This window comes from Marmota marmota, unplaced genomic scaffold (genome assembly GCF_001458135.2).
Source record: "Marmota marmota marmota unplaced genomic scaffold, marMar, whole genome shotgun sequence".
NCBI classification, from domain to species: Eukaryota; Metazoa; Chordata; class Mammalia; order Rodentia; family Sciuridae; genus Marmota; species Marmota marmota.
The window spans coordinates 17,171,977-17,198,418 of NW_026000082.1; the positions used below are offsets into that span (position 1 = coordinate 17,171,977).

At 34.7% G+C, this 26,442-nt stretch overlaps 1 protein-coding gene across 1 annotated transcript in view; it reads right to left on the reverse strand.

Annotated features, from left to right (window-relative positions):
* The window catches only part of LOC107141616 (selection and upkeep of intraepithelial T-cells protein 8-like), a 36,420-nt gene that overhangs the window by 652 nt on the left and 9,326 nt on the right, over positions 1-26,442 (reverse strand). The window contains exons 3-9 of the mRNA XM_015484839.2: positions 25,323-25,670; positions 24,785-25,066; positions 23,170-23,280; positions 20,068-20,202; positions 1,734-1,856; positions 411-487; positions 1-350 (exon numbers count right to left, since the gene is read on the reverse strand). The exon at positions 1-350 is cut by the window's left edge and continues 652 nt beyond it. Coding sequence (XP_015340325.2) covers positions 183-350; positions 411-487; positions 1,734-1,856; positions 20,068-20,202; positions 23,170-23,280; positions 24,785-25,066; positions 25,323-25,670 — 1,244 coding nt within the window. The 3' untranslated portion in view covers positions 1-182. The remainder of the gene's footprint in view (positions 351-410; positions 488-1,733; positions 1,857-20,067; positions 20,203-23,169; positions 23,281-24,784; positions 25,067-25,322; positions 25,671-26,442) is intronic.

Consider the following 26,442-nt stretch of genomic DNA (forward strand, 5'->3'; position numbering starts at 1 on the left):
GGGGGGGGGGGGGGGGGCGCAGTGTCATGGGTGATCTCCAGAGGAAGTCAGCAGCAATGTCAGCTTCAGTTGCATCCCAGGCAGCAGTTTCTTCTGTGGCAGCAGCATCCAGAAAGAAGACCTCCAGGCAATCTCAGGCTGGCAGCAGTGGAATCAGAGGCAGCAGCAATGGCGGTAGCAGTTCAGGCTGTGGTAGATTGACATGAGACTTCCAGTTCAGGGGCAGCAACCACAGCGGTTGTGTTGGAATTCGCATCAGAGGTAAAGGAAGCGGTGCTCAGAGAAGAGATCTCGGGGGACCCTGTGGCAGTGTCCTCTGTGGCAGCATCTTCTGCGGCAGCGTCTTCTGCGGCAGGGGCTTCTGCAGCAACAGAGTCTAGGGCAGTGGCAGCTGTGGCAGCAGCTTCTGCCACAAAGGCTTCTGCTGCAATGGAGTCTGCAGCAGCGGCATCTTCCTCAGCGGCAGCAGCAGCAGCATTGGCAGCAGCTGTAAATTGTTATTATAGGACATTATTTAGGGGCAAATAACAAGAAAAAAATGTCTATATATATATCCAATACAGGCACAATTTAAAAAATATGTTTTGGTCTGCAGTTGGTTGAATCCGTAGATATGAAATTTGCAGATACAGAAGGATAACTGTATTTTCAAACTATTTTCTTTAAGTAGCGTTGACTTGAAACTATACTATAACCTTTATTTAAAATTAATGATTGAGTTCTAATTGAATTATTTATTTCTTGTATATTATTAACATTTTTAATACTCTTATTTCCACTTGGGAAAATTTTTTCTTGGTTTCAGAGACACAAGAGTCACTTCATTTTTTTTCATTACTTGACTATTTTTTGCTTTTACTTATGAGATATTATTTGTAATGGGTAAAACTATGAACTCAAAACACTTTTACTTTTATACTTCAATGCACTTTTTTCCTTCTAACAGTAATACACATAATATTGTCAATTTTGATTTAATACTATGGCATTAAGGAAAATTTATCAGAAAAACAATGGAAACTATTCATGATATTATGAACTGCAGTTTTATTACAAGAAGTGTTGGGGCAATCTTATATTTGATGACATGTTAGTTCTCATTCATATCAGAAACAATATTTGGGGGATAAAATGGGAATTATCTCCAAATTGATACCAATCACCTATGACTCTATGGCTGAACAAAATTGTAAAATGATTAACTTCTTTCAAGAAGGCAGAGTAAAGGAGTCAAAAAATTTTCAAGTAGATTTAAATCTTAAAAATTTTCAGTGAATGAAATAATGTAAAAGCAAGATAAATTGATCTATCTAGGAAACAGTGTAACAAAATGTGCTTGCAGAGAACTAAATTGCATTCTTTTGGGGAGGGTGCCAGAGACAGAGGCATCAATAGAAACACTGACCCATATTGCAGGAAGAGAATAAAAAGCCTGAAGAGCACAATTGTGGCTCTGTATATTGTTAACTGAAGGACAGGGCAGAAGCAGCCAGAGTCACTCTTATTACACACTTGAAATAGAAATAAGCTAACTCAGAGAGGGGCAGACTACAGCTTATCCATAGAATACTAATACATAACTTAAACACAATTGAGGATTTAACCTTTTTTTCTCTTGGGAAGCAGGGTGAAGTTCAGCACCACAAGTCATAAAGTAGAACCTTATAAGGGAATGTAAAACAAATCTGTACAAGAAGAAAGTTTCAGAGTCATGATTCTTTATGTTCACTTACCTTCTAGGTACTTTATTACACCAGTGATTAATAAAGTGGAATATAACATCACAACACATATCATAATTGATATAGTTTTTATCTGGCTATTGTACAAGGAAAATAAAGGATCTGAAATAGAGACTGAGGAAAATAAAAAAAAAATTAGGAAATTTGTGAGACAACATACTACAAGAACAATAAAGAAAATAATAAATGAAATACTTAAATGATAGGTAAAAACTCCCCAGATCTATGGAAATATATGAACATCCAGGTACATGAAGCACAAATATTTCTAATTAGGTTCAACATAAAGACTTCACAAAGAAATAAAAACAAACTTTCAAAAATAAAAGTCAGAGGACACATATTACACATTAAGCATAAGCAAACTACAGCATGTACTATCACACTTTTTTGCCAATTATTTCTGTGCAAGATATAGAGATGTAGATAATATTATATGAGGAAGAAGCGTGCTGAGTCATCTCTGAAACCTTAGCATTGAAAGCAACATTTGGCATTCAAATGCTAAAAAAAAAAAATAAGTATAAATGAAAGAAAATTCTGGAGCCTCAAACACAAAAACTGAATGTACATATAATTAATGGAGTTCAGAAGCCAACTTGTGGCCACAAGATAACCAGCATTTTAAAAAATTAATATTAAGAGAGATTACAATATGACCAAATACAGAAGACCAGCGCTGACTCCTTTACAGAGAAGAACATAATTAATACTTGCTTTATCAGATGGGTGACTGAGAGAGAGTATTGAAACTCAGCAAGAGAAGGACAGTATTCCTTTAAGACATGGAGACATGGGATGGTAGCATAGAGGGTGGAGCAGAACATTGTGGACACTGCTAACCTGGTTCCCTCATAAAGGGGACTCCTTGCTGTGAGGGATATAGATGAGAAGGTGTCACTGGACCCTGTCATGGACACTGATAATCCTTGTAACAAAGGAGCTTTCTAATCATTAATGGTCAGAGCCTAGTTAGAAGAGCAGTATGGGTTCTCCATGTAGCTTTTCTTCAGAAAAGAAACTTATGTTTCCTCTCCTTAACACCCAGAGCTCAGGCTTCTGAGTGACTGTAAAAATGTTATTGTACTAGGGGTCAGAAGTCCCAGTTATTTCCATTCTGGAAGTCCTATAAGCATTCCACCATGGAGTACAAAAGGTACTCTATGAATGTTATGAACCCAACCAGATCCATCCATGCAGCTATGATCCCAGTATGAAGTCCTGCAGTGTTCTGCATGGCACAGGGTGTTAGCCCCAATATCTGAAGAACCAAAGTGCTCATGCTCTGGGACAGGAAATATCCCTTACACACATACATACATGTGCATGAACATATACACACTGTCTCTGACTGACTTTGGGACATGGTATTTCTGAGGATGGGGATGAGCTTGCCTTGCTTCACAAGTGTGTACAACTAGTAAGACTGGAGGTAAGACTTCTTTACTGCTTATTCCCACTGCCATTGCTTCCAGCCTCAGCAGCATATGCCACTGGGAGCTGGAAGATGTGCCTCTCACTGGTCTTCATTGACATCAGGCTAACCTCTACAGGGCCAGAGAATGAATTCAACATACTTCATAGCTGAAGCTTCACCCTACAACTAGCAGCAGCCCCAGCTATTAGTGGCACAAACCCCTGCATTTTCTAGAGCTATATCCCCAAAAACTATACCTTGGTACTTTTTTGCTCAGAGCCAGAGGTCTCTGTTGACAATGGAGATTGATCCAGTGGTACCAGAAATATCCATTATCTTTCATGTCCCTGGTGCCACCACTCCAATCACTGAACTGGCCATACAGAAGTTGTCTCAACCCTACTTTTTGTAGGGTTCTTTATGCACTTCACCCTCCTGGGCTGCTGAAGTGCCTAACACCTTTTCCTTCTGACTACATTGCTGCTTCTACCACACCCAAAGCCATTGGTTATAACTGAAGAACCTTTAGAGAGACTGTACTTCCATGTTAACCTGGAGCCAAAGTCAACAGAATCTACCAAAATGACACCCAAAGACACATCTTCAGGAGAAAGCCTATTACAATAGTCGCCTTATAAAATTGGTAGAAACAACTGACCCACCACATAGATCAATGTAGGGACACAGTACATTTGAAAAAGTAACATAAAATGATTATTTCAAAGGAACACACTCTAGCAATAGGGCCTAAGAAAGGTTATTGATGAAATGCCTGGGGAAATTAAACAAAATGTTTCTCAGGAAACTTAATGAGATATAAGAGTATATAGAAGTACTTTAAAATTAAGTTAGGAAAATAAATTGTGATATGAGTGAGAAATTCATCAAATATGTAGAGATCACGAAAAAGAACCAAACAGAAACCTTAGAGCTGCAGAAGTCAACAAGTCAAAATACAGAGTCAATAACTTCAACAGCAACTTATATTAAGTTGAAGAAAGAATTTCTGAACTTGAAAGTATTTTGAAATATCACAGATAGTGGGTCCCCATAAAAAAGCAAAAGGTAAAGATAATAAACCAAAAAGAAAAAGGAAGAAAAAAAGGATTGAGTAAGCCTCTGAGACCTTAGGACATTATTAAATGAAAAATAAAAATCTAATTTTGTGACTCCAAAAGGCTGGAAGAAAAGTATTCTAAACATATTTATAAAATAACAGCCCAAAACTCACATGATCTTAGAAAAATATAGATGTCCAGGTATAAATGATTCAAAGGGCACAGAATAAATTTGATCAGAAAAATGCTAACTATAGCATATTATATCAAACCTGTTAAAAATACAAAAGATAAAGAGAGAATCTACAAACAGCAAGAGAAAAATCAATGCATATTACTTTTAAGGGAACACTCACTAGACTAACTGCTCATATCTCAACAATTTATAGGCCAGAAGGGAAGAGGAAGATATATTCTAAGACCTGAAAGAAAATAAAAACTGATAACCAAGAATACTATATCTACCAAAGTTAGCCTTTATATATAATAAATGTTATCAAGATTATAAAAACAGAGAATTCATCACAACCAGACTGGTCTTACAAAAGATGCTTAAAGTGTAGCAAGAAATGAGGGTGCCACAGACCCAAGGGATATTTCCCAAAGTCTGAGCCCTGAGCACAGCATGGCTTTTACTTTTATACATAAATAAGTTTGGGGTACATCAAGGCAAGAGTGTTGGTGCAATTGTATGGGAGGGTGTATTCTATATTCCTTATATGGGTATAAGCTTGTTAACAATCTAGGTACTCTTAACAGCTTAGGAACTTTTATTGCACTGAGCCTAAAGTGGGTTTGTTCTGTCCCTACAACTTTGTCTTTTGCTTCAGCTACTATAGTTATGTTTTACAGATACCTGTTAACTGCTGCAGCCTCTATGGTTAAATGGCAGTAAACAGAGCTGCTATGTGTCAATGTGCAAAACCACTGCCTGTCAGCTCTTAAAATGCTAAAATTTCCCATCATATTCTACCACAAAAGGAATTATACATCTAGAATGAAAGAAGGACAACTATCATGAAAATTCATGAAAGTATAATGCCCACCAGAATAGCACATCCACAAAAGAGAAACAGAAAAGAATCAAACTTCATCAATACACAAAACCACCAAACTACCAAGATGACTAACATAAGAGAAAGAGAGGAACATAGGACATTCACAAAGTAGAATAAAATTAACAAAATTATGAGAGTGAGTCTTTACATATTGCTAGTAATTTTGAATATAAACATAAATTCTCCAATTAAAAGATATAGTCTGAGTTGGGCATGGTAGTACATTCCCATAATTTCAGTGGCTCAGGAGGCTGAGGCAGGAGGATTGTGAGTTTAAAGTTAGCCTTAGCAAAAACAAGGTGATAAGCAACTCAGTGAGAACCTGTCTTTAATAAAATACAAAATAGGGCTGGGAATGTGATTCATTAGTCAAGTGCCCCTAAGTTCAATCCCAGGTAACCGCCCCCTTCCCAAAAAAAGATACAGATTTGTTGAATGAATAAAAATACAAGACCTAATGATATGCTGCCTATAAGAAACTCATTTCACCAGTAAATATGCACATAGACTGAAAGTGAAGGGACTGAAAAAAGACATTCCATGTAAATGGAAACCTCAATCAAGCAAAAGTATCTGTGCTTACAAAATAGTTTTTTAAGACAAAAGTAAAAGAGACAAAGAAATTTATTATATAATAATTAAGGGATCCATTCAACAAGAAGTTATAACAATTGAAAAGAATATTTGCTGGGGCTGGGGATGTGGCTCAAGTGGTAGCACGCTTGCCTAGCATGCGTGAGGCACTGGGTTCAATTCTCAGCACCACATAGAAACAAAATAAAGATATTGTATTCAGATAAAACTAAAAAATAAATATTTTTGAAAAAGAATATTTGCACTTAATGATAGGGTTAATACTAGTATATCTAAAAGGAGAGATAGGCTTGAACACAATAATATATGGGGATTTCAACACACCATTTCATCAAGGGACAAGTCATCTAACAAAATATCAATATAAAAACATCAGAGATAAGCTATATTATAGATCCAATAAAGTCAAGAGTTATACACAATCCAACAAATATAAAATACAAATTATTCTCATCAGTCAATGGGTCATCCTCTAGGAAAAACCATATACTAGGTCATAAAAGGAGTTTCAAAAAATTAAAAAACTGAGATCATATCATATATCTGTTATGATCACAATGGAATAAAATTAGAAATTATCAATAAAGAAATTTTAAAAATTGTAGTGATACAAGGAAACTATCTGACATGCTATTGAGTGAAAAGTAGGTCACTGAAGAAGTCAAAGGAAAATTTAAAAGCTTGAAACAAATAAAAGTAGAAATGCCATACTAAGACATATAAAATACAGCAAAAGCAGTACTAAGGAAAGTTTATAATAATAAAGATCCACATAAAAAAGATTTCAAATCAACAATCTAATAATGAAATTCAAGAACCTAAAATAAACCTACCCAAACATAAAATTAGAAGGAAAGAAATAACAAATATGAGAGCATAAGTGAGGGAAATGGAGACTACAAGCAATATAAAAGATTAGTTATATGAAAAGTTGTTTTTTTAAAAGACAAGCAAAATAGAGATAACATTAATTAGATTAAACTAAGAAATAAAGAAAGAATATACAAATAGAGAATAAGAGGTGAAAAAGAGACTACTATTGACATTATAGAAATATATTGGATCATTAAAGACTATAATAAAGACATATATGCCAAAAAACAAAACAAAACAAAACAAAAAAACAGGAAAATCTAGAAGAAATGGAGAAATTCCTAGACACATATTATATACCAAAATTTAGCCATGGAGAATATAGAAAAATCTGAAAAGACCAATAATGGACAATGAGATTAAATCAGTAATAAAATGTCTCTCAACAAAGGAAAGGCCAAGAAGAGATGGCTTGACTGCTGAATTTTATCAAAATTTTAAAATATATGGTGGAATAGAGAAGGTGGTTTTCTTGGGTGCTCAATGGTTTGAAACAAAGAAAGCAGATGGGTAACTTCTCAGCAAGGTGTGTGAACAACAACAACAACAACAAAAAGTAGAGGGAGTTTACTGGAATTTAATTCTGGACTTTTAAAGCCCAAAATATAGGCCTGGCAAACCCACAATATACAACATAGAGTGTGCCTCAGTGACCAGGATAAAATCATCTAATAATGAAATTGAAGAACATAAAATAAACCTACCCAAACATAAAATTAGAAGCAAAGAAATAACAAATATGAGAGCATAAGTGAGTGAAATGGAGACTACAAGCAATATAAAAGGATAAAATCAAACATGAAGAAAGGTTTACACAGGTGACTATAAGTCATGGAAACCTACATGGCTCTCCTCCTCCTCCTCCAATTCTGCTGCTTTCTGGATCACCTGAGAGAGACATGCCTGGCCAGGAATTCAAAAGAGCTTTGGCAGGAGAGATTGAGTTTGGAGAATAATCCCAAAACCAGGAAACATGGGGCCTACAGGTGACATAGTGGATTAAGAATTAGCTCCTTCACCACACAAGTGGAACCAAGGGAGATCACTGGGGTGTAGTTTTCCAAAATGAACTGGGAATCACTGGGCCCTGGAGGTGTGCTAATTTAAAATTTTCAGACCAACTTATATTCACTGAATAAGCTGGAGCCTAAATAAGCCTAAACCCTTTCTTCAGAGCATCTGCCTACAGCATTACCTTTCTAACCACAACAACCACACCCTGAGGGTAGAAAAAGCATCCACTCCAGATGACCCCACCTAGTACTGCTGAGAAGGGAAGCTGAGAATCTTTTGAACTCCAACAGAAACAGTTCTTCCAAGAAACACAAAATAGAATGAAAAGAGTAAACTTAAGATTTATTGGGACAAATGAAGGCTCTGAGATACCAACCAAAGGAATGCACAATCTCATCAATGAAATGATATACAAAAAATTCATACATAAAGAATGAAATGAGAAATCAAATGCAGAAGGCTTATAGGACCCCAAATGTACAAAATTACAGTAGACCCACACCAAACCACATTATTATGAAAATGCTTAACATAATCAATGATAGAATTTTAAAGGCTGCCAGAGGAAACTGACAGGTTACATTAAGAGGGAAATCAATCTTGATCTCAGATTTCTCAACTCAGACCCTCAAAGCTAAGAGGTCTTGGAATATTATATACCAAGCTCTAAAGGAAAATGGATGCTAGCCAATAATACTATATTCAGCAAAAAATTAAGCTTCAGAACTCATGATGAAATAAAAAACCTTTCATGATAAAAAAAGCTTTAAACAATTCACAACTAAAAACTTGCACTACAAAACATACTCAATAAAATATTTCATGAAAAAATGAAAAATAAAAGTGAAAAACCAGCAAAGGGAGTAACTACACTAGAAGAATAGTCAATCAAAAGAGAAACTACCTCAAATTACAAACAAAAAATAAATAAAAATTATAGGGAATAAAAATCACTTCTCAATAATAACACTGAAGGTAAAGCATACATTCATTAGTCAAAAGACATAGACTTTCAGATTGGATTAAAAAACAAGACCTTAAAACATCCTGTCTTTAAGAGACTCAGCTTATAAGCAAAGGCATCCACAGAGTGAAGGTTAAAGCATGAGGAAAAACATATCATTTAAATGGATCTCATAAATAAGCAGGGGTTTCTATCCTCATATCAGATAAAATAGACTTCAAGCCAAAGTTAATCAGAAGGAACAAAGAAAGATATTTCATACTGCCTAAGGGACTTACACATCAACAAGACATAACAATCATAAACATTCATGCCCCAAACAATGGAACATCTACATTCATCAAACAAACCCTTCTCAGTTTCAGGAATCAAATAATAATAATACTGAGTGAGGTTAAAATGCCTCTCTCACCACTGAAGATACTCCAAGCAAAAAAATTATAAAGAAGCTATAGAACTAAAAAAAAGTACAATAAATAATTTAGACTTAACAGACATATATAGAATATTTCCTCTATCAATGATTAAATACATTTTCTTCTCGGCAGCACATAGATCCTTCTCTAAAATAGACCATATGTTATTCCACAAAGCAACTCTTAGCAGATACAAAAAGAGAATAGAGCTGGTACCTTTAATTCTATCATATCATTATAAAATGAAACTAGAAATCAATGGTAAAATAAAAATAGAAGCTACATTTATACCTGGAGACTAGATAATATGCTATTGAATGACTAATGGATAGCAGAAAAAATCAGGGATACATTTTTTTTAAAAAATGCTTAGAGGTCAGGTGAGTGAGGGACACTATAAAGGCAGTTTTGAGAGGAAATTTCATTGCATTGAGCTTATTCATTAAATGAATAGAAAGTCTACAAATAAATAACCTAACATTAATTACATCTCAAAACCCTAGAAAAAGAAAAACAAATCAACACCAAAAGCAGTAGCAGACAGGAAGCAATGAATTAGGGCCAAAATCAATGAAATCGTGGCTCTGTGATAGAGCACATGCCTTGCATGCATGGGGCACTGGGTTTGATCTTCAGCACCACATAAATAAATAAAACAAAATTATTGTGTCCATCTACAACTAAATTTCTTTTAAAAAAATCAATGAAACTGAAACAACAAACATAAAAACAATTCAAAAGTTGTTGAAACAAAAAGTTGGTTCCTTGAAAAACTAAATAAAATTGATAAATCCTAGCCATGTTAAGAGAGAGAGAGAGGAGAGAGAGAGAGAGAGAGAGAGAGAGAGAACTCAAATTACTAAAAGTCCTGATAAAAAAGGAAATATCAAGATGCACACTACAGAAATACATATAATAATCAGAACCCATTTTGAAAATTTATGCTCTAAGTAAATAGAAAATTTTGAAGATATTGACAAATTTCTAGAGACACATGGCCTACTCAAATTGAATCTGGAGGACATAGAAAAATTAAACATGCAATGAAATCGAAGATGCCATTAAAATCCTACCAACAAAGAAAATCCCAGGATGAGATGGATTCTCAGCCAAGTTCTACCAGACCTTCAAGAAGAACTAACACCAATACTCCTCAAATTATTCTATGGAATACAAAAGGAGGGAACCCTTCCAAACTCTATGGAGCTAGTAACACCCTGACACCAAAACCAGACAAAGACAAATCAAGGAAAGAAAATGTCAGATCAACAAAAATTGTAGGGAATAAAAATTGCTCATGAACATAGATGCAAAAATTCTTAATAAAATACTGGCAAATCACACATAAGAACACATGAAAAATATAGTGCACCATGATCAAGTGGGGTTCACCTGAGGGATGCAAGGTTGGTTCAATATACAAAAATTAATAAAACATAATCCATCACATCAATAGACTTAAAAACAAGAATCATATGATTATCTCAATAGATGCAGAAAAAAATTGACAAAATATGATGTTCAAAACACTAGGGATCTTGATAATATAACTCAACATTGTAAAAGCTGTATATACTAAACCCAAAACTATCATTCTAAATGGAAAAAAAATTTAAAACATTCCCTTTAAAAGATGGAACCAGATAGGGATGGCCTCTTTCACATGATTCTGTATTTAGAAGACTCAAAAATCTTCACTAGGAAGCTTCTAGAACTCATAAATGAATTCACCAAAGAAGTGGGATATAAAATTAACACCCACCAACAAATTGCATTCCTATACATCAGTGATGAATCAACTGAAAGAGAAATTAGGAAAACTATTGCATTCATAATAGCCTCAAAAAATATTTGGTAATCAATCTAACAAAAGAGGTGAAAGACTTCTACAATAAAGACTACATAAACTAAGGAAATAAATTGAAGAAGATCTTAGAAGATGGAAAGATCTCCCATGTTCTTGGATAGGGAGAATTAATATCATCAAAATGACCATACTACCAAAAGTGCTATACAGATTTAATGAAATTCCTATTAAGGTTCTAATGACATCCTTCATTGAAATAGAAAAGGCAATCATTAAATTTATTTGGAAAATCAAGAGGCCCAGAATAGACAAAACAAGCCTTAGTGAGAAAGGTGAAGCAGGAGGCATCACAATATCAGACCCTAAATAATACACAGAGCTATATAAAAAAATGTCATGGTATTGGCACCAAAACAGACATGAAGTCCATTCCATTCTGTAATGGAAGACCCAGAGACAAATCCACATAAATACAGTTATCTCATACTAGACAAGTGCCATAAACATACATTGGAGAAAAGACAGTTTCTTTAACAAATGGTGCTGGGAAAACTTGAAGTCCATATATAGCAAATGAAATTGAACCTTTATCCTTTACCCCTGCACAAAACTCAACTCAAAGTGAATCAAGGACCTAGGAATTAGACCAAAGTCTCTACACCTACTAGAAGAAAATGTAGAACCAACTCTCCATTATGTTGGCTATAGAACTGACTTAATAAGACTTCTAAAATGCAAGAAGTACAATTAAGAATCAATAAATGGGATGGTATCAAACTAAAAAGTTTCTTCACAGCAAAGGAAACAATCAAGAATGTGAAGAGAGAGCCTACAGAATGGGAGAATATCTTTACCATCAGCACCTCAGATACAGCATAATATCCATGATATTTAAAGAACTCAAAAAACACTGAAAAAACACCAATAAATAAAAAAGCAAAGAATTTGAACAGGTACTTCACAGAAGGAGAAATAAGAATGGTCAACAAATATATGACAAAATTGTTCAACATCTCTAGCAATTAGAGAAATTAAGCTTAAAACTAATCTGAGATTTTATCTCACTCTAGTCAGAATGGCAATTATCAAGAATACAAGTAAAAATAAATGTTGGCAAGATGTGGGAAAAAGGTACACTCATATATTGCTGGTTGGCCTGCATAGTGGTGTAATCACTATGGAAAGCAGAATGGAGATTCCTCAGAAAACTTGAAATGGAACCACCATTTGGCCCAGTTATTCCACTCCTAAACATATACCCAAAGGATTTAAAATGAAAATCAGCATACAATAGTAATGAATCCACATCAATGATTATAGCAGCTCAATTCATAATAGCTAAGCTATGGAACTGAATAGGTGCCCTTCAACAGATGAATGGATAAAGAAAATGTGGTATATATACACAAAGAAAGATTACTCAGCCATGAAGAAGTGAAATTATGGCATTTGCCAGTTAATGGATGGTACTAGAGAGTATCATGCTAAATGAAATCAGCCAGTCATAAAATAATCAAAGGCCATTTTTTTCTTTCTGAAATGTAGATACTAATACACAATAAGGGCAGTGGGATGAAAGAATAGAATTTAGTTGGATTAGCCAAAGGGGCATGAAGATAATGAAATGGGGATGGGAATAAGCAAGAGAGTAGAATGAATCAGGTAAAACTTTCCTATGCTTATATATTAATATACAACCAGTGAACCTGTACATCATGTACAACCACATGAATTGTAAGTTATACTCCAAGTATATATAATATGTAAAATACACTCTATTTTCATGTATATCTAAAAAGAACAAATAAAAAATGGGTCTACCAAAGACTATTTTTAAATGAAAACTAATACCAATTCTTTTCAAAATAATCAAAAAATTGAAAGGGAAATAATTATTCCAAATTCATTCCATAGGGCAAGCATTACCCTGATACTAAAACTAGACAAAGATGCAATAAAAAATTAAAACTATAGAACAATGTCTCTGATGAACATCAATGGAAGAATTTTCAGCAATATACTGCCAAATAGAATTCAACATCACTCAAAAGATCATTCATCATTGTCAATTTAAATTTATCCTAGGGATACAAAGGTGGTTCAACATATACAAATTGATAAATGAAATCATCACATAAACATAATAAAGGTTAGAAATCATATGACCATCTCAAGAGATGAAGAAAAATCATTTAAGAAAATTTAGCACCTGAATAAATTTGGTAAAGAAGGAATGTATCTAAAAATAATAAAAGCTATATATGAATAGCTCATAGCCAACATCATACTGAATGGGGAAACACTGAAAGAGTTTGTCTTATGACAAATTCTTTCAAACAAGAAAAGGGTATCCATTCTTACCAGTCTTATGAAGCATTGTGCTAAAAGTCTTATCAAGAGCGAAAAAAAAAAGAAATAAAAGGCATATGAATAAAAGAAAAAATATCAGCTCTGCAGAGGACATAAGTGTATGTGTGTGTGTGTGTGTGTGTGTGTGTGTGTGTGTGTAGAAATAAAGAGAAAAACTGACAAAAATCTAATATAATTGATAAATTCATTAAAATTGTAGGATTAAAAACATCAACATACAAATAGCACTTCCATTTTGTATATTCATAACAAACTAGTCAAGAAATTAATCATGAAAGCATCCTATGCACAATAGCAACAAAACAAAACAAGACAACTCCCCCACAAAGAAACACCTAGGAAAATATTTAGACAAGGAATTAAAAGACTACACACTAAAAATTACAAGATAGTGAAGAAAGAAACTGAAGAAGACACAGAAACAATGCAATGATCTCCATGTTCATGGATTGAAAGAATTAATCAAATTAATCAAACAATCCATGTTCATGGATTGGAAGAATTAATATTGTTAAAATGGCCATAGTATGCAAAGAGATTTCTTTTGGAGTAAGAATGTATACCCTGTGCCTGTCCAACCATTGTATCTTGGAGTACATGACTGACTTGTTCACTTTTTCCAAGGCTCACAGCTAACTTTTCTTTGAGTCTCTGAGCAGACTTTGGATTTGGACTTTTGAGAAATTCTGGAATAGTTAAGATTTTGATACTTTTGGGTATGGGGTGAATGCATTTTGTATTGTGAAATGGACATGATTCTTTGGGGACCATTGGCAGAATAGTATAGTTTGGATCGCAAGTATTTTCCAAAGGTTCTGTGGTCAAGGCTTAGTCTCTAGTCTAACACTACTGGGATGTCATGGAACCTTTGGGTCATTTGAGGCAGGCTCCTGAAGGGGATATTGGAACACCATCACTTTTCTCTTTCACTTTCTAACTATGAGGTGAATGGTTTTGCTTTGCCTTGTGACATTGATATTATATGTTTCCATAGGCTCATGTATATGGGCCTACCACTCATGAACTGAAACCTCTAAAACTATGAACCAAAAGAAACCTTTTCTCTTTATAAGTTGATTATATCATGTATTTACTATAGTAATAGAAAGCTGGCTAACACAAATTCCCTCCCCATTTCTAATAGCATTTCCACAGAAATAAATAATTCAACAATTTTATGGAACCACAAAATACTTCAAATAGGTAAAATGATCTTAAGCAAGAACAAAAATGGAGGCATCACATTTTCTGATTTCAAAATATTTTACAAAGCTATAGCATTCAAAGAGTATGGCAGTCTCTTAAATAAAGGCAAGGATAGAGGTACTTTAGAAAGGGGCGAGTGAAAGGAGAGGAGATTGTATAGGGGTAGGAAGGATGCTAGAATGAATCAAACATCATTACCCTATGTAAATATATGATTACATGACTGGTGTGATTCTACATCATGTTCAACCAAAAGAAAGAGAAATTGTACTTCATTTATGTATGATGCATCAAAATGCATTCTACTGTCATGTATAAATAATTTGAACAAATAAAAATAATTTTGATTAATGTTGTAATAATTGTGCACATTTATGAGTTGCTATGTAATATGTCAATACACATATACAAAATGAACTAATCAAATCAGGATAATTAATTTTCCCATTTCCTTATTGTGACTTGGTGGTTGAAGTTTCATTATTCATAAAATGTAATAAGCATAAAAACTATAGACATTCCACTGTGCTAAGGGGTGAAAATATTAACTATTAACTATCCTGATGTGATCATTACACACTGTATCCAAGTATTATTATTACATGGTACCCCATACATTTATATAATTAAAATAATTGATAAAAATTAATAAGAATAGTATTGACATAAAAACTGACATATAAAATCATGGAACAGAATAGAAAGTCCAGCATAAACCCACACATATACAATGAACCAATTTTTGGCAAAGGTGCCTAGTATACATAATAGGGAAATGATAGCCTGAAAAAATTGGATACCCACACAAGACAGTGAAATTTTATTCTTATCTTATATCATACCCCCAAAACCCTCAAAATAAAGAAAATTTAATTTTAACTGAAATTGTAAAATCGCTTGAATAAAACTCAGGGGAGAAGTTCCATGACAGTAGTCTTGGCATTGATTTTTTGAGACATAACATCAAAAGCACAGGTAAGAAAAGCAAAACTAAGTGGAACTATATCAAACTAAAATGTTTTTCTCACCAAAGGAAACAATCAACGAAATTAAAAAGCAAAAAGCGTGGATTGGAGGAAAATATGTGAAAGTCATTTGGCTGGGGGTTAATATCCAAAATATATATATGAAACTTACATTAAAACAGTGAAAAAATAATAATAACCTAGTTGTAAATCAACAAAGAACCTGAGCAGACATTTTTCCAAAGAAGAAATACAAATGGATAATAGTATAGGAAAAGTTGCTCAATCATTAATTATCAGGCAAATATAAATCAAATTATCAGTGTACTGTAAATCACAATGAAATGCCACTTCACACTAGTTAGGATGCTTCTGATCAAGAATAAAAATAAATAATGTGCTTTAGAAAATGTATAGAAAATGGGACCCTTATATACTATTGGTGGGAATCTAAATTGATACAGTCACTATGGAAAATGATGTGGAAGTTCCTAAGTGATAAACCATGTTATCAAAGGAAATAAGATCATTATCTTAGAGAGATATCTGTGCTACAGCATTATTCTAAGTAGTCAAGTTATGGAGACAGCCTGTCAACAGATTAACAAATAAATTGTAGCATGTATATGAAAAGGAATGTTACTCTAATTTACAAGAGTTTCTTGCCATTTGTGACAAGATAGATGAATGTGGAAGACATTGTGCTCATGAAATATGTGAGACGTAGAAAGACACATACCACATGATATAATTTACATTTAAACTCATTGAATCAAGGAGTAGAAGGATGATTTCCAAGTTTGGGGGTTGGTGGAGAAATATGGAGATATTAATCAAATGGTACCAACTTTCAGTTATTAAATGAACAAGTTCTGAAAATGTATAAAAATGTGTCTATAATTATTGAGTACTTGAAATTTGTGGAAAATAGATCTTAGGTATTCTCACTACACATACAGGTAACTATCTTATGAGATGGATATGTTAATTAGCTTGATTTTAGTTATCATTTCACAATGGATGTGCATATAAAAACATCATGCATATATCTTGAGTATACACAATTTTCATCTATCATTCATACCCAAATAAAGCTGAAAAAAGGAAGTAAAAGAAAGATATTACAAAATATCTCAAGACAAATTAAAATGAAAATACAACAAACTAGAACTTCAGGTATGTAGTAAATGCAATCCCAATAGGGAATTTTATGATAAATGTTAAGTAGTAGAATGATCTCAAATAAACAGCCTAACATTATACACCAAGGATAGAAAAAGAAAAAATTAAGCCAAATGCAGCAATGGAAGAAAATAATAGAATAAATCAGAAAACAATGAAATACTAAATAGAAAAATAAGAGAAAAAAAATCAACAAAACTAAGAGTTGGTTCTTTACAAAGATAAAATTACCAAACATTTACCTAAACAACTTTTTAAAAAGGTGAGTAAAGACTCAAATAAATAAAACCAGAAATGGAAGAAACATTACATTTGATACTGGGAGGGCGGGGTGAGTGAGGAATGTTCCAAAGCATCTATTATATACAACTATACAGCAATAAACTGAAAAACCTGGAAGAAATGAATGAATTAGAGGAAACATGCAACCTACCAAGACTTAGGTAAGATGAAATGGAAAGCCTGACCAATAACAAGTTAGGAGATTAAATCAGTAATAAAAAAAGTCATGACAAAGATAATTCCAGGACCAATTGGTTCACAGGTACATTATACAAAATATTTAAAGAACGAATACCAATCCTTCTTAAATTCTCCCAAAATATAGAAGAAAAGGGAATTCTATCAAACTCTTATTTAAGCCAGCATCATCTTGAAAACCAAAGCCAAAGAGAGGTCACACACACACACACACACACACACCCCAAAAAAAGGGGGTGGGGAGACAGGCCAATATCATTGATGAACAGATGCAAAAATCCTCAATGAAAAATTGGCAAAATTCATTCAGTAATACAGTAAAAAGAGAATACACTTGGACCAAATGGGATTTATCCTGGGAACTAGGATGGGTCAACATAAGTAAATCAATAAATATGATACACTGCATTACACAAAAAAGATTTGACAAAATTCAACACCCTTTCCTAATAAAAAAATCCTCAACAAATTAGGTATAGAGGGGACTTGTCTCAACACAATATGGCCACATATAAAAAGCCTACAAGTAACATAGTTTTGAAAACCTAAAGCTTTTTCTCTAAGGTTTGAAACAAGGCAAGGTTGCCACTTTTACCACTTCTATTCAGAGTATTACTGAAATTCCATATTTCTCTCATGACTTCTCTTCATATTAGTCCTAATAAGTGAAATAAGGCAATAAAAATAAAGAAAAATCATCCAAACTTGGAAGGAAGAAATAAAACTATTTCTATTCACAGATGACATGATCCAGACTACACACACATACAGAGCCCCCCCCACACACACACCCTGTCACACACACATACACATGCACATAAATGAATTCAGAAAATTTGCAGAAAACAAAATCACCATAAAAAATCAGTTGTATTTCTATATACTAAGTAATTGAAAAGGAAATTAATAAAGCAATCCCATTTATAATAGTTTCCAAAAGAATAAAATACTTAGATAAAATACTTGGATGAATTTATTATCCAAGGAGTTGGAAAATTTGTACACCGAAAATAAAATCTTTGATGAAAAAAATTAAAATAGACACAATAGAATAATAATGTTAAAATGTTCACACTATCAGAAATGAGCCACAGATTCAATTAAATCTCTATTAAAATCCCAATAGTACTTTTTTTTAAATCAAATCAGGGGGGAAAAATCCTAAAATTTACAAGGAACACACAAAAGATACCAAATAGCTAAAGATATTTTGTGCATGAAGAACAAATCTGGAAGCATCACACTTCCTAATGCCAAAATATATTATAACTCAACAGTGAAGAATGAAAATATTGTGATATTAGCATAAAAATGAAATTAAACCCCTGTCTTCAGCTACATACACAAAAAAACTCAAAATGGGTTAAAGACATAGAGCTAAGACCTGGAATCATAAGACTTCTCAAAGAAAACATACAGGAAAATCTTGACTTTGACCTTGGGAGTGATTACTTGGCTATGACACCAAAGGTACAGGCAACAAAGCAAAAATAGACAAACAGAACTACATGAAACTCAAAGGCTTCTGCACAACAAAGCACTCAACAGAATGAAAAGTCAACTACGGGAATGGAGAAAATATTCACAAGCCAGTTTTATTTCTAAACCATATACCCATAAAAAGTTCATGTACAAAATATGCATGAAATATAGAAATGAACAGCAAGCATTCTCTTATTCATTACTGGTGATATATAAAGTGGTATAGTCACGTTAAGCAGTTGATTATGAAGGTAAATATACACGTAACATGTGACTCAGCTCAACTCCTATGTATTCATTCGAAAGAAACTAGGGAGTACAGCTATGTGGTCATTAAACTTGAAAAACTTTTGACAATCAGGAATAATTTGTATTATCCTCAGACCAGCTTTTAAAATGAGGTGGTCTTTATCCTGGTTTCTCAGCTCCTCATATTTCCTTCTACAGACACTTTAGAAGGAGAACTCACACTTAATTGAAATGAAGATGTCTAGGTAACTTTGTCTTAGGGTGCTCTATTTTCCCCTGCATTGTATCTGGGAGTTCATCTTTTTAGTATAAATGTATTTATTAATTTGACACTAAGGAATAGGGATTTTTATTCATTGGTCTTATAAATTCTGAGGCAGGACTTTCTGATTTTCAGCAGAAATGATTGATGCATAAGGCCCAGCTAGCAAGAAGATGGAAAATGAGGCAACAGATGGAGTTCTTCTGATGACCACTCTAACTTCCTAAAATTCTCCTTTGTGATTTGGAAGTAATGCTTCAAATAAGATCAAGTATTTCTTTGGTTGGTGATAACTGTCTTGGCTATATATTTCCTTTATAAACTTCTAAATAACAAAATAATTGTCAAAATCATATTTTTGAATATTATATTACTTCATTAATTTTACCTCTAAATAATGACCATATTTCATAAATAATGGATCCACAAAAGGATATAAAAGTTTCAAAAACTTCCTGAAATTGCATCAAATTTTTGGTATATATGTTAGAATTGGAATTGGAAGGAGAATATTTATCTTTGACATTGTATTTTTAGAGTAGATTTTTAAGACCCAAATTGATAAGAAATTTTGACTTGGAGTCATGAATGTTCACCAACAAGTAAGTGGACCCAGAAAAAATACTTAAAGAGTGACTAGATTCAACCATATTTTCTGAAACCAGTATGCTTATTTCTCCTTTTATGTAGCAGAAGGAAATCTGTTCCCTGTACTGTTGAAAACACTGGTAATAGAGGCAGCTTTTATCCTTGACACCCAAAACAATTTCAGTGTTGGAATTTGATCCTCTGAAATGCCACCCAAACTACAGATCCCTCTGGTGCTGATGAAATTGTCACATAGCCTTGGCTGAACAACCCCAAGAGACAGATTTCTAGGAAAATAAGAGCAACCAAGAGAGAGTACACCACTACTAACCCCATTTACCTCTGGTCCGGAATGGCAGATACACAAAAAGAAGTGTCACAGAGCATATGAAGCAAAACAGGAATTGAGCAGGTATTGAATTCAACATATAACAACATGGAATTAGACCTGTAAGTAGACATTCAGGTATATGGTCTAGAAGAGAAAGAATTAAATTGACAAAGAATTAAATTGACATAGAGGAACATAGGAATGTGGAACATCTCTAACCTAAGTATAATTATTTGAAAAAAAAAAACAACAGTTATTGTCCCACGCCAACTCAATTTAGTGCTTCTTCTGTGAGTTTTATTTGTGGATGGTGGCAAGTCCTAGTCAGACTAGATGTGCAGATCTTTCAGAGCTAAAAGATATTTCTTTTTTCTAATTTGTGCCATCTACTCCAGAAAAAATAATAATAATTTGGCTGGGGAGAAAGAAAGCAGTCCTAGGAATCCTCATCAGATTCCTAGAGATTCTCAAGTTTCAGGCTTAGGTTCCAACACTGAGTTGGCTAAAACAAGGAATTGCCTGGGATCCATAGACTCAGTAACCAGGAAAAGCTTGCTTCTTAAATAGTAAAGGAAACACACTGTACACCTTGAGCTTAAATGCCCTATCCAGGGACTCATTCCTACAAGCTAAACAGACATGGTGAAAATATTTCCCATGTATTACTGAATAATTTCTCTGTGAAACCTTTTTGTGTGTGGCGGGGTGGGGCAGTAATAGATTGAACTAAAGGGCACTCAAAAACTGAGCCACATTCCTAGCCCTATTTTGTATTTTATTTAGAGACAGGATCTTAATGAGTTGCATAGTGCCTCATTTTTCCCCCTGAGGCTGGCTTTGAACTATACATCCTCCTGCCTCAGCCTCCCAAGTCGCTGGGATTACAGGCCTGTGTCACCGCTCCCTGCTTCTGTGAAACATTTGGTCTTTGATTTATATCGCCTTCCAGAAGAAAATGACCAAAAAAAGTAAAGTTTAATTATCTGGAGAGTGTACAAGTATTTCAGGGAATTCAAGTTTTTGAAATATCTTCACTCAAAAAACACAGGGCACCTGCTTCCAAGACTCTTGCATTAGTTCACAGCTTCTTCACACCACAGCTACTCTTTTCTCAAATTGGGGGAAAACACAATCATGTAGACAGCTGATTAGAGACACTGAGAACCAATGGTGGCATCTAAAATATGGCAGGTCCCATGGACAGATCCGTGATCCCTGTTTGAAAGGGTATCCAGGAGGAGCAGCTGGAGCTAAAGTGGATCAAGAGGGAAGATGGTCCTCAGGCCCTGAGTGTGGATGTGCCCCTAGTAGCTGTGAGGGAAAAGGGACATCCAGACTTAGTGGCTAGGAAACTTTCCTTACTTAAAACATCAACTTTTGGATGTGAAAAGGAAACATGCCTCTCACCAATGCTAAAAAAGCATTTCTGGGTGGGTAAGAAGTTCTGTGGCTGGACTCTACCTTGGCACTGACAACACAAACCCAGATGGCCTTAAAACTCCTTAACTTAAAAATGGAAGTCACACTTGAACAAATCCATCACCAACAGACCTGTTTTCTGAGATGGTGACTCCCCTGCAGAACACTTTCTGGGCTCACCCATGAGCTCAGGATTTAACTATGAGTAAGAGCTCAGGGCTTTTTCTGGAGGACCCAGACTCTCACAAGAGGATGGTGCAGTCAGCATCTGGTGTAAGTGGATCATCAGGGACTGGGCTTTCCTCCTGTGGGCAGGGACAAAGCCACACTGGTACCCTCACAGGTACCACCAGCTGCAACAGGGAGATGTAGAAGTATGTGGTTCATGGGCAGAATTAGAATGTTTTGAGGTGCACTTTACAAAATAATGGGGTCTTTGACATTTCACATCACTCTATTTCTACTCAGAAAATTCTGGAATCATAGGACTTTCATTTGGGGAAAAGAAGCAACATCATTGTCTTTGTTTCTATAGTTTTTTTTTTGGTCCATGCAATGGTTTACTATTATTTGTCTTGTGGCATTCAGGTGCAGCTCTTTTTATCCACAATGCAGTAGTTGACTGATGAATTTATCCTACTTTGTATCATTGTGCAGGACAGATGCTGTGGCTGTGCAGAACTGTCAGGCCAGCAAAACATAGGACAGAAAAGACAGCCAGATATGTTAAAGCTGCACATACATTGCTGTCCTTCTTGCCATTTTTTATTTTTTCTTTAGGTTTTTGTTGCTTTTTTATGTTGATGTCTCTTTGGTGTAATTTTACACTCAATTAAAATAAGTCTCCTAAGTATTGTGTATACTTTAAAATAATAGAACTCTTACTTCTTCCTTTGGAAAATATAGGAACTGCTTCTTAAAAGAGGATAGTACTGCCTCAATTTTCAGTGTTTAATTTTTAATTATCTTTCATGACTCTCGCTATAACATTGAGATCCTTCTGATTTCCTTTATCTCTTTTTCATCATGCATTCAATCTATCAGTAAGTGTTAATCCTTTAACATCCTACTTATGAGTGCAGAAGGGAAATTGCATGGAAATGGAAGGAGACCCTCAGGGTTATACAAAAGTACATACAAGAGGAAGTGAGGGGAAAGGGAAAAATAATACAAGGGGGAGAAATGAATGACAGTAGAGGGGGTAGAGAGAGAAGAGGGGAGGGGAGGGGAGGGGAGGGGGGATAGTAGAGGATAGGAAAGGCAGCAGAACACAACAGACACTAGTATGGCAATATGTAAATCAATGGATGTGTAACTGATGTGATTCTGCAATCTGTATATGGGGTAAAAATGGGAGTTCATAACCCACTTGAATCAAAGTGTGAAATATGATATATCAAGAAATATGTAATGTTTTGAACAACCAACAATAAAAAATTTTTTAAAAAAAGAAGTAAATGTAAATCTGAAATTTCAAAAGACATCTATACCAACCTCATCCCTAAAAGCATTCTTGTCTTGGGAATTTAAGAGGTATGAAGTCCAACATTTCTAAAGTGGGGAACAAGCCATAAATATCTTCCCATATGAGACCCAACTTTGGAAGACAAACATCATTCACTTTTGCCCACATGACTTATCCATCAAGTTAACGTCCTTAATAATTCCCCTCCCCCTTGTCGTATCAATTACCTTTTCTTATGAAATACCAAAGGCAAATGTATGTCAAAACCAAAGCGATCGTTAAACACGAAAATAAAATTAAAAACTTCTTTGTAAGGTGCTCCTTATCAAACAGGTCATCTGAAAGAAAGGACAGAACAACTTGAAATCAATACATCCACAATAGGTGTCCCTAATGGATTAGAAAGTTGCTGCTAATAAAGCAGGATACTCCTTCAGGTCTATAATTCTTTATTTTTGTATTTGTAGCATGAAAAGGCTTTGATAGAGATGGTGTAGTGACAAGTAAAGAGCAAGTACAACATTAAGCTTATCTTGGGGATAGAATTCACACTGAGGCTATAGTAGATTGAAAAGAAGCCTCTCTCTTGTCTCTAACAAAAGATCTTAGTACAAAAGCTTACTGATCTTCAAAGGAACACCTGGTTCCATTTTTGCTCTTCTGATCTTAGCCAGTTTCATCTTCAAAATATTCTCTTTAGGCTGAAGACATTCATATTATGTCCCAAATATGGTCTTCTCTGCGAACTTTAGGTTCATGCACCTAAGTCCTGATCAACACTTTGCTGGTAAGTCTTATAAGCATGGTCTTATTTTATCCCACAAATTTTCCTGTCTCAGTAGATGAAAAATCATCTTTCATGACTCTGGTTATAACATTGGAGTCCTTCTGATTTCCTTTATTCTTTTTCATCACACATTCAATCTATCAGTAACTCCCGTCAGCTCTACATTTAAAATATTTACAGAATCTTACCCACTCTTAAAAACTTTCTTGCTATACCACAAATAATGCATTGTTATAGGCTCCTATCTGGTCAGGACAATATTTTTTCCAGTCCATATGTTAATTATTTACGAGTATTAGAGAATTTTTAAGAGAAAAAACTGTGTTCACAATCAGGCTAAAAAAGATTCCACGAAGTGGTATCTGAAGGCACATTTGCCCTGTCCATTACCTTGCTCCTATGCTTCTCTATAGAGGCATTAGTTAAGGGTAACTTTATTGCACACAGAGTATGGCCTTTGACATCCACCTATCATGACTCCAAAGAATGAGCAATGAACAAGTAATCAGGAAAACTGTAGTTTAGTTCCACATTTCACTTACTACTGCTGTTACTGGCCTCTCAACATCTGTCTATCAATGACCATAACATTTATTGAATTGTCAGAAATTTTTAAATAATAGTAGTAGTGCTAAATATTGAATGACAATAAGAAAAAGGTTTTACTTCTTCTAATTATTTAAGATTTGCAAAAACCCATGAGGTATGATTATATTCATTTCTAAGATGAAAAAACTATAGTTCAGAAAGATCAAGTTACTGAGCTAAAATTCTGATAAATTTACACATAATTATTGTGAGGGTCTAACAAAGTAATGGACATTAAATGCCTTTAAAGCTGTAATGTATTTTTGAACTGTGAATTGCTATTGTTCTTGTTTATTTTTATTCTAAAGCCTTCTCCTTAGCACCCCAAAACATCTGTATTACCGAAACCCATAACAAAGATAAAGAATCATTCAAAGAGAATTTAGTAAGCTCTTTAACATTAACTATTCCATTAGTTTTTTCTCTATGTTTTGTTGATAACTAAACCCTAATGATGGAACACTCACTTGCTAGGATAATACTTGTTTGTTTCTCTTCACCTATTACAGGGTTGTGAACACAGCATGTAATATTGCAGTCTGAAAAGTTTCTGAGGAGAAGAGTCATCTTCATGTGGAACAATCTGGCTCCATCCTGGGAGTATGATTTTGATGAATGTGGAACGACCTCTCCTCTGCTGTCTCTCCACTCCATTTGGGGCTGTGGAAACCACCCTCCTGAGTTACACTCCACCACGAGTCCATCACTAGTGGGAACCTGGACATGAATCTGTGTCTCCAAGCCAAGTGCTGATGGAAATGAGAAAGAACCATCAAGACAGTTATTGTATTGAGGTTGGATTGGCAAGTTGAAAGGAAGTCATGTGATCTGCAATTTAATATTTGTGAATCAAATTCACATTTTATTTATAAGTTAGTACTTGTAGTATTTGAATTTTTTAGAATATGAAAAGAAGAAATAAGAAACATTGAGATAATTTTCCTCATATTTGAGCTCATTGTGTCAAAAGGGCTTTGTTATACAACATTCCACAAGCACACTTACCTGCCACGATAAGATTCATGCTGGCCATATCACTGAAGTCAGTATCTTTAAATAAACACCTGTATGGTCCATCATCAGAAATGCTGACATTATGAATTTTGAGGGTCACTTTACCCTCCCCCATGGCCTCTTTCACAAACTCTGTACGATTTACATATTCAGGGGCAGCTTCTCCATTTACTTCATGACCGCCTCTGTACAGGTAAACAAGCTGGGAATTGTCACCCCTGAACCAGTGCACCTCCATGTGCTCTGCACTTTGTGGTGGGGACAACTGGCAGCTGAGAGCAGCCTGTCCTCCTACTCTAGCCACCAAATGCCCCTTGGGAACAGTCACCATCAACTTCTCTGTGGAGGAAGAAAGAAAACCAAAATAAGTCATAAACCAGTAACAACCCTGTTGCTAGACACTACTTGGAAGGACACACAAATTCTGCCCAGTAGACCTATGCTGATCTGAATGTTCAGCTCTGATCACATTCCTTCAGATTAAACCAATATTCTATTTTTTATAAATACCAATGGTACATCTTTAGACTTTTAAAAATATATTCATTTGGAGGATTCTGGGAGATGGTGGAGTAGGAAGCACCAGCAAGCAATCTGACTCCCCACCCAAACAATGTTATGTTTCTAGAGCAGCTTGAACAAAGCAGGTAGGGAAAAAGGACTTTATCCTTCAAGCACTGAGGTGTCTGTGCTCTAATAACTGATTGCTGCCTCTGATCACAGAGGTGCAGACAATGAGGTGGTTGGTCATCGTACCTTCCCCTGTGGTTGCCCCCTCCTACTCCTCCTTCTCCAAATAAAAAAGGGCTTTTTTCACCTGTGGTGAAAAGCCTTTTTCCTCTTCATTTTTCTCTTTTTACTTTTTGAGTACCATACAGTTAGGACTGGAACGTTCAAAAGAAACTGGGAAGAATTACAAAGTGTAGGCATATGCCCAGAGAAAGCACAGAATCATAAGACATAAGGAGACCTTAGGCTTATACTTTAGGGTGAACCTTGTCACAAAAGTAGTTTATAAGAAGTAAAACCCCCCAAACTTAAAGAAATACAATTCAAAAACATGCAAATTATGGAGAAAAACAAATATTAAAGAAAAAAAGGGGGAATATGT